The sequence below is a fragment of the Rhincodon typus genome, chromosome 21 (assembly GCF_021869965.1).
Source record: "Rhincodon typus isolate 14 chromosome 21, sRhiTyp1.1, whole genome shotgun sequence".
NCBI classification, from domain to species: Eukaryota; Metazoa; Chordata; class Chondrichthyes; order Orectolobiformes; family Rhincodontidae; genus Rhincodon; species Rhincodon typus.
Genome location: NC_063352.1, coordinates 720499 through 730168, shown reverse-complemented (window position 1 = coordinate 730168; position 9670 = coordinate 720499). Strand labels below are relative to the sequence as shown.

Sequence of the window (9670 nt, the reverse complement as noted above, 5' to 3'; positions counted from 1 at the left end):
GGCCGCCTCCCCCGGCCGCTGTTAGTGAGAGGTGAGCGCAGTCCGCCTGGGGCCGCCGCCGTCTCCTCGTCCACCACCTCGGTCCCGGTTTGTTATGCTGCCCCCCTCTTCCTCCGCTTGATTTTAGCCTCGTTTGGCCGCTCCCGCAACCCCGGCCTGGGCTCCTCCTGATGGTGACGGCTCTCTCCCGGCTGAGTGCCGCAAGCAGCTCCTGTGAAGGCTCCAGCATCCACCCACGGGATTCCTGATTGCAGCTGCTTTGTCATCTGTAAAGTCAACGGTTTAAACAGTGGCTGCTGTTGTTTTCTCATTGTGTGGGGCTTTCCTTAGTACCACGCACACACGCAACCGTCTGTTATAAATGTTTCTATTCTGCAGTCTTTGCTTTTCCTCCCCATCTCCGACTGGAAAGAGAGTTTTCTTTCTATGATTACGTTTGGATTCTGCATCACTATGTAATATTGAGTTTTAACCTCTGACACAGTATTTAGCTGGTTGGTAACCAAGTAAATTTTGAAATATTTTCAAACACAACAGACAATGTAATTTGAAGAGTAACAAATATTTGCCAATATGTCTTTCACTTCTATTTTCTTCTCGCTTGAAGGGGCAGGCTTGATTGATTGTTGAATCTCATCTGTGTGTACTGGTAAGTTGTTCAAGGTTTTAACATTACAACCTAATTTCACACTCTTGACACGTGTGCTTGACATTTCCAGACAGGAATTATAATCAGCAATGTCTCCACGAATAAAAAATGTTGGAAGATCATTGACTCCAGTATGGTTCAAGTTCCATTGAAGCGCCATATTAGACTTGGAATGCCAACTCTTTCTATTTCCACAGATGTTGCCAGACCTATTGAGATTTCTCAGTACTTTCTGTTTTATTTCATGTCCAGTATTTTGCTTTTATTTGGGTATCTAGTGTATTTTGCCCATTTGTGAACTATTATGGGTTGCCCAAATGTTGGTCCAATTTGTTAGAACACCTTGAATTTTGATTAACATAATTCATCACAAATAATGTGGTCAAGGAAAGGCTAAAGCTAGCACTTGAACATTTCTACTTTGGATTTTAAACATTCAAACATTTGAATTAGGAGCAAGCCCTTCAGCCTGATCTGCCAGTCATCTGATTGTTCTATGCTCCCACCAACACCGATTAAAGTTCCCCTTCCTTGTTTATATCAAGAATCTATCACCTTCAGTCTCAAAAATATTTGAAGACTCTACTTCTGCCTTTTGAGGAAAAGAGTTCAAGAGGTTTCAGTTGTTTTCTCATCTCCTCATCTTAAATGTGCAACCCATATTTTTAAACCATGACACCTAGCTCTATGTGTCATTCATGCATATTAAGATTGGCTTGTTTAACAAATTGCAATTGGAAAGCTTTTCAATTTCTTAATGCTTTCGTCAGAAAGCATGAAAAGAAGCAAAATGCAGAGCAGGTTTCTAAAGATGTAATTTATAAAAATGTTAAAAAGATTACTACTGAAAGATGATAGAAACAAGGATGTCCATATTGTGTCTTAGGTTGAGAAAAACATATCTGAATTACGTGGAGAACTGGAAAATATTGAACTGGATTAACCAAGAAATTTGTTTTCACCAAGTGTTTGAAGGGAACTCAAGTGGTTGCTTGGAAATTAAGCCAACAATTTAACATGAGTTGTGCTCAACTTGATTACAAGTTCCAAGAACTTTTGAAAAATAGCCAACTAAAGCTTAGAAGATGCCTCTTTAATATCTTTTGACCAAATTTCGGTATGTTGCTAGAACTTCTGAAAAAAGAATATGTGGAGTGTTTGTTGAAAAGCAGCATATTTCAGGTTGATTCAAGGACATTGAGAGGCTGCACAACTTCTGCAAATTAGAGGAGGAGCGATATTCTTTACCCACACCTCACCTTCCTACCTTTTTCTCCTGTAGCAGTTGGTGCCGCTGGATTTGCACTTTTCCCACCTAACTTATTGCTTCGACAGATCAAGAGTTCCAAATAAAACATGAATGGCCACATACACCATCTTTCCCACTGAATTCTTTAAGTTAGAGTAGCATTAGAATATTTCTGGAATAAATATTAATAATGCTGATGAAGTCTTGATGGTGTTCTAGAGACTCTCCCAACGTGTTTCAAGAGTTTTTCAAATCTCATGCAGCAAGTGAACAGCAAAAGAAACTTGGGTTTCCTTGTGGTTGAAACACAAAGTTAGCATGTACAGCAGGTAATTAGGATGAGTAGAATGTTGGCCTTGATTGCAGGGGAGTGGAGTATAGCACAAGGGAAATCTTGTTAAAATTGTGCAGGGCATTGGAAAGGCTGCAACCAGAGTACTGCATAAAAGTTTTGGTCTCCTTGTTTAAACAGGCGTATAGTTGCATTGGAGGCAGTTGAGAGTTGCCTTATTGATTCCTGAAGTGAAATTGCAATCTTATGATGAAGTTGAGAAGATATTGGGTCTGTACTCAAAGCTGAGAAGAATAAGTGATCTTGGTGAAATATGAGTAAACGTCCCAAGGAGCATGTTGAAAGAATGTTTCCTCTAGTTGGGAAATCTAGATCTTGGGGCACGGAGGCAAAATAAGGGATTTCTATGATGAAGAAAAAGGGAACAACAATAAGGGTTGCTGGAAAAGGTCAGCAGGCCTGGCAGCATCTATGGAGAGAAATCAGAGTTAATGTTTTGGGTAGAATGACCCTTCCTCAGAACACACTGGACCCGAAATGTTAACTCTGAATTCTCTCCACAGATGCTACCAGAACTGCTGAGCTTTTCCATAAGTTCCTGTTGTTTCTGATTTACATCATCCACAGTTCTTTCAGTTTTTAAGATAAAGCAGAATTGCTTTTCTCAAAAGACAAACTTTTTGGAAGTGGCATTGTCTACTGCAGAGAGCAATGGAGGCTGAGTCATTGTGTATATTTGAGCCTGAAATAGTCAGATTTTTGAACTAGAGAGAAGTCAGTGGATAGGATGGACAGGCAGGAAGGTGAGTTGAGAATTAGATTATATCAGCCAGGATCTTATTGAATGACGGAGTGTCCTTGAGGGGCTAAATAGCCAACATCACTTATTTCCTCTCCACTTCTTACATATCCATATCTGTTTTTCTCCCAAACAGCTGGTTGCTGTGAGGAGAGAAGTTGAATCAAATGTTGTCTGCCAAAGTGTTGTACAGCTACATTAAGACAACTGGTAACTTGAGAGGTAAGGAGCTGCTCAATGGACACAAAGCTAATTGGAGGAACAGGTAGTGTTGAGGAAGCGGGGAGGCTGCAGAAGTACTTGGACAGAATGGGCAAAGAAGCGGCAGATGGAATACAATGTGAAGTGTGAGGTTATGCACTTTAGTGTGGAAGAATAGAGGGGTAGACTATCTTCTGAATGTGGAAAGGCTTCAGAAATCTGAAGTGCAAAGAGACATGGGAGTCCTAGTTCAGGATTCTCTCAAGATTAGCATGCAAGTTCAGTTGGCAGTTAGAAAGGCAAATGCAATATTAGCATTCATTTTGGGAAGGCTAGAATACAAACTCAGTGATATACACCTCAGCAATAAGAGGCTTTAGTCAGACTGCATTTGGAATATTGTGAGCAGATTTGGGCCCTATATCTAAGGGAAGATGTGCTGGCCTTGGAGGGGGTCCAGAGTTTTACAAGAATGATCCTGGGGGTGAAGGGCTTGTCATGTGAGGAGCAGTTGAGGATTCTGGGTCTGTACATGAAGTTTAGAAGGGTAAGGGGGATCTGATTGAAACTTGCAGAATACTGAGAGGCCTGGATAGAGTGGATGTAGAGAAGGTTTCCACGAGTGGGAGAGACTAGGACCTGAGGTCACAGCCTCAGGATGAAGTGATCACAATGTAGAGCTGAGAGGAGGAGGAATTTCTTCAGCATCATGGTATTTAATCTGGGGAATACATTGACACAGGGCTGTGGAGACCAAGTTAGAGTGTATTTAAGACAGATAACAAGGTTCTTGATTGGTAAACAGATCAAGGGTTACAGGGAGAAGGCAGGAGAATGGGGTTGCAAAGTATATCAACCATGAGTGAGTCTGAACCACCATTCAATGGGACGAATAGCGTAATTCTGCTTCTATATCTTACCTGTCCTCCAGCCAGCCATTCCTGATATAATTCAGCTCCTTTGCCAAAGGAGTTCCTTGTATTAGACCAGCGTAAAACAAGCATTTCAATTCAAGACTCCCCAGTTGGCGCCTTTATAACTTTGTTGCCTGAACAGCCATGGATAATCACTCCCTTTGTCTCTAAAAGAGGTAGTAAATGGTACCAGCCCTGATCTCCATGAACAAACTAACTAACTTGAAGATAATACTCTAAATTCAATGCTAAAAGTGAAAATTGAGAAGCAAAAGAACAAGATATGTTTCACAGGTCTGAGTAATTTTTTTGTGCAGTCTGGAAGGATCACTTGAAGTAATTATAGGTTAGGTAGACTCTTGGTAGTTTGTTTTAATTGCTTCAGAATATTGCAGTCAAGTCAAACCAAACCAATATAACTAAGATAGGATTGAGAGGACTGTTCAAATCTATTTTCAATAGAATTACCAGGAATTGATAGAAACAAACTGCTACTTTATACTGCGTATGAATTTTTTTGCAGTGTCTCAAGTTTGTCATATTGCATTGGGAGAAAGGAAAATAAGTTGTCTAGCTCGAGAATTAGTTTTAAATGTAGTGGATATGTGAATTATTATTCACTGTAAAATCATTCATTCTATATGTGAATTAATTACTTGTGTAAAGACCATGTAGTTTTATTTTATATATTTTTGACTGTGGATTAAAACAGGGAAAGGACTATTTTGAAATCAAGGATTGAGGAAGGAATTACTGCAGTTTGAAAAATGATGCTGAAATTCAGCGTGTGGTGCTTACACTGCGACTTTGTTGTAGTAGCTGTGGTAGTGGTTGTTTGTAGATGGCACAGCACAGCACTGGAGTGTATACAAGCTGCAATTTTTCTTGGCAACAAGTTGCTGATTACTTTGTAACATTGTGACCAGCCTTGGATTCCAAAGGTCATTGGCCTGCCAACACTTCTGTGATTTAGTCCTAAATAGCTGAACACCTTGTGAGTGTGAATGATAATGCTGGAAGAACGGGTTGTGTATCTCTTTCTGCATTAAACATACCTGAAACCGGAAGAAAGTTGCTACGAGTTTCGCCTTTAATCAGTAACAGGCTTTGTAGATAATGTATCAATTGATGTGTGCCTTCTGCAAAGAAGAGAGAGAACCCAGAGAAAGGAGATTGAACAACAAAATCTTGGCAAGCCGGAAGGAACATCTCAACGAATGCTGTGGACTGATGCTGTTGAACTGTTGTTTTTCCCCTTCCACCTATAAAACAATTTTTTTGTTTGTCAGTGTATACCTAGGTGTTTTAAGAGAGGACTTAGGATTTTAACTCAGAGCCATGTGTTGATTGTTCATAGCTGTGATTAGAATGTACTTTTTGTGATAAATGGTAGTTCTTGTTAAGTATAGGAACCTGGTCCAGTGTTTGTCGGAACCAGATAAATTGGAGACTCGGCAAGCTTGAATCTATAGTTTTTACACAGGCTGGTAAAATTTTTAAAATGTCACTGATGAGAAATTTCATGAAATGAGTGTGATCTGCACAAAGATTTTTATTAAGTTATGTTTTACTTCAGGTTTTATCACTATCAGGTAATTTTGAGGAGGAATATCTTTTGGTAAAAATACAGAAGAACTTCATGGCTTTGTCAAATGAAATGAGTTGATGTTTTTAAAAATGATATCATTGATTAAACCACCTATTGTTTGCATATCTATGATGTTCTAATGACCTAGAAATGGTTGAAATAGAAATTTTAAGGAAACTTAATTCAAGTAACTGATATGCAGTTTTGGGTAATGTGGATTGGTTGCACTCGTAAGGCACAAGACTAATAGCGTAACCTTTTGCGAATGTCATAGTAACACTCCAACATTTTCTTTTTATGAAGCTTCAGTATAAATCTAATTAATGTTGCTACTGGTGAGAAAAATAGGTACTTGAATTATATTTGGAGTCGTACAACTAGTTTATTTGGAATGACAGTTGTGATCTCACTAATCTGTGATTCACTTTGTTTTACAGCAATAGAAGAAATGATTAGCAGATGACAATGGAGGAATATGAGGAGTTTTGCAATAGACATTTAGCCAGGATTCAGACTGAGATGGTGGAAAATAAATCCTTAGAGTCAATGTGGCCAAAGAACAACTCTGTTATCCAGTTTTATGGGATTGCTGCACTCTGTCCTCTGGTATGACTCATGATTTAAGGAAAAAATAAATTAAATGTCATGTATTATTTTAATAGAAATTATGATCAAATATATCTTCTTATCGTTTTTCTTTCTGGAACACTTCCGGAAATCTGGAATACTCTTATTTGGAACGTGATGTTGATAGTTCTTAATACAGTTGTTATTTTCCACAAATTAATACATTATTTAAAGACCAAAGATTGAAAGTGAAACTCCTTGGAATGTTATTCCATGCATATCTAACAGCTAACACAATTTCATTTCCGGCCCTTTGTTGAATAAAATAATTTACTTCTGGTTTGAAAGTATTTTAATGATTGTAACCTTGTAATCGACGCAAACTCAATTGATGTTTGGCAGTTTGCCTCTGATACTTCATTTCCTTGGCTTTCTGATGCCATTAGGAGGTTTGCATGAATACATCTGAATGAAGTAAAGTTTGTTTAAGCTGTAACTACAAGGTTAAGTTGATAAACCACAGAAACATTTTTTACATTAATGTAATCTCTCAAAGCAATGCATTCGCATTTTCAAAGGATATGGTCAGTGTCTTACCTTATTGTCTCCATGTTTGTGTTGCTACTCTTGGTCCTTCAGTTACAGAATCAGAACTTCTTTCCATTTAAGTATGTCTTCTGTCTTGTTTCCTTTTTGCTTGAATAAGGTGTAGGTGGTTAAGCAGTTGTGGGAGTTTCTTTGACATCTCTTTCCTTTCATTGCTTGAAGAGTGGAATTCATAATTGGTATAGCCTACTTTGGAGTGCTATCATTTTTGTACTTCAAAAGTGAACTGGAAAAAAAATAGCTGCCTGGTTCTTGTGGTTGGCACTATTTCAGTAAGGGGAATTTTAACCTCTTTCTCAAAAATCTAATTATCTTTATGTTTCATATTTAAGTTCTAAATGTTATCTAAGTTTAAGCACCTAAGTTTTACTAGCTCTCCACAGAAAAGTATCTAAGGTTGGCAAACTAAGTTAAACTGGTTACTATTTTGTACATTGGCTGTCTCAAAATCATTAATACTGAAGAATGTGGAGGTGAGGTATGTGGGTGGTTGAAATTAAACACCATCACCAGAGAACTAGTATTAGACAAGTAAATGGGACTAAAGGCACGTAAGTTCCCTGGCTGTGATGGCTTGCATGCTAGGATCCTAAAAGAAGTAGCAACAGACATACTGTATGCATTGGTGATTGTTCAAGAATCCTTTGATTCTGGAGAAGTACTGGAGGATTGGAAGATTACCAATGTGATGCTCCTATTCAAGAGGGGAGGAGGGGAAGTGTATAACAATAGGCTGATTAGACTAATCCCATTGTTAGGAATTGTTTTAATCGATTATTAGGAAGCAATAGTGTGGTTGGAAAATCTTTGATAAAACAGAGTCAGCGTGGCTTCATGAAAGGGAAATAGTGAACGACTAATTTATTAGAGTTTTTTGAGGAAGTCTTGACCAGAGTGGATGGAGGTGAACCAGTAGATATGTTGTATTTGGACTTCCAGAAAGCGTTTGACAAATCACTTTGCTTATTTTGGAAAGGAGAGCAAAAGAACAGTATTATTTACATGGAGAAAAACTGCAGAGCACTGTAACACAAAGGGACTCAGGTATACTTGTGCGTAAAATGTAGAAAGCTAGCACACAGGTGCAGCAAGTAATCAGGAAGGCTAATGAAATGTTGGCCCATATTTCAAGGGGTTTAGAATATGAGTAGGGAAAACATACAGTGCCTGCACAAGGTGCTGGTGAGACCACATTTGGAGTACTGAGAGCAGTTTTGGTCCCCTTATTTTAAGGAAAGACATCATTTCATTTGGAGGCTGTTCAGAGAAGGTTCATTAGGTATTAAAGGATTGTCTTATGGACAGAGGCTAAACAGGTTGAGAATATACTCACTAGGGTTTAGAAGAATGAGGTGATCTCATTGAAACATATACGATTCTTAAGAGGCTTGACAGGGTAAATGCTGTGAGGATGTTTCCCCTCATGGGAGAGTCCAGGACCAGAAGGCAAAGCCTTAGAATAAAGGGATGCCGATCTAAGACTGGAATGAGGAGGAATATCTTCTGAGGGTTGAGTGTCTTTGGAACTCCTCCCCACCGAGAGCTGTGGGGGCAGTGTCCTTGTGTGTATTTAATTCTGAGATAGATTCTTGATTAGTAGGAGAATCAAGGGTTACGGGAAAATGGAAGAAAGTGAATGTGAGGAATGCCGGATTACTTATGATCCTGTTAAATGGAGGAGCAGGCTTGAGTGGCTGAATGACCTTCTGTTCCTATTTCTTACGGACTTATGAACTAGGTACAGACTATTGCATACGTTCACAAAGGCGGGTACGTAATGGAAAGTTGTTTTGGTTTCTGTGGCCAGCTTGGTTATGTCTGCTAAGTTCGAAGTTACTTAGAGTCAATAGGAAAGAACTGGATGGTCTCTGAAACAGATTTATGGAAACCAACATATTTTAATCAAATATATTTGCTAAGGTATTTTTAGTTTGCGTTTATCTCGTTTTGTCTTGTAAAATGATAGGTGGCACCATTATTGTCAACTGTGTTTAAACAAGATCGTATGTTGACTTGGGTTACTTAGCCAATGAGAGCTTCATAAGCGTAGCGTCTTTGAAATAGGAAATTACTTTAAACAATAGTTATAAGCTTTCGTGAGCCTGGTCAACAACTAAGCTTTAGCTGGTTATTTGATAACTTTATTTCAGCTTTGGGTTATTCATCATCTAACTAATGGAGCGAATAAGTAGTATTGACAATACGCAGCGCAGGTACTTCTGATTAAGTAAGCTTGGTTTTTGGGAGGTTTGAAATTGGATCATCGTAATAAGCTTTAGATTTGCTGAAAGCTTTCACACCATTCAACTGAATCAAGGTAATTGTTCCTATTACAGATGAATAGTGAAAGGAAGCTGGAGATGCAGCAGTATAGACAAAAAGCTGTGGAACTGGAGCTCAGGCGGCAGAAAGCGAGAAAAAATGCCTTACTGACTCGTGTGCAGGAAATTATAGAAAATGTACAGGTCAGCTATTTTATTATCTGTTTATTTTAATGAACTTTTAACCTGGATTTTTAAAATACGAGGTAAAATTTGAAATTGCAATACAGATTACATGATAATTCTACCTTCATTGTCGTTGTTATGTTTGAAACAAATTGACTTATAATTTTGAATGGTTAGTCCTAGTATTTTTATTTGTCATAGTAAATGGCTTGCTGCTTTTGTTTATGATATTTATGATAATATACACAGGAAAGGTCAGATCATTTTAGTGCCCAATTTAGCTCAGTGATAGCAATTGAAGTCATGGTTCAAGCCGCACTCGGGACCTGAACATATAATCTGGACCACCGGTTTAATG

General features: G+C 38.4%; 1 protein-coding gene across 10 annotated transcripts in view; it reads left to right on the top strand.

Annotated features, from left to right (window-relative positions):
• The window catches only part of LOC109919806 (centriolar coiled-coil protein of 110 kDa), a 59392-nt gene that overhangs the window by 148 nt on the left and 49574 nt on the right, over positions 1-9670 (top strand). For 3 of the 10 annotated variants that reach the window (XM_048609611.1, XM_048609603.1, XM_048609613.1), the window contains exons 2-4: positions 606-649; positions 6130-6298; positions 9202-9330. In XM_048609611.1, the coding sequence (XP_048465568.1) occupies positions 6152-6298; positions 9202-9330 (276 nt within the window). In that variant the 5' untranslated portion in view covers positions 606-649; positions 6130-6151. Of the gene's footprint in view, positions 32-413; positions 495-605; positions 650-6127; positions 6299-9201; positions 9331-9670 lie in introns of those variants that run through there. The other 7 variants (XM_048609605.1, XM_048609607.1, XM_048609606.1 and 4 more) reach the window with 7 other exon arrangements.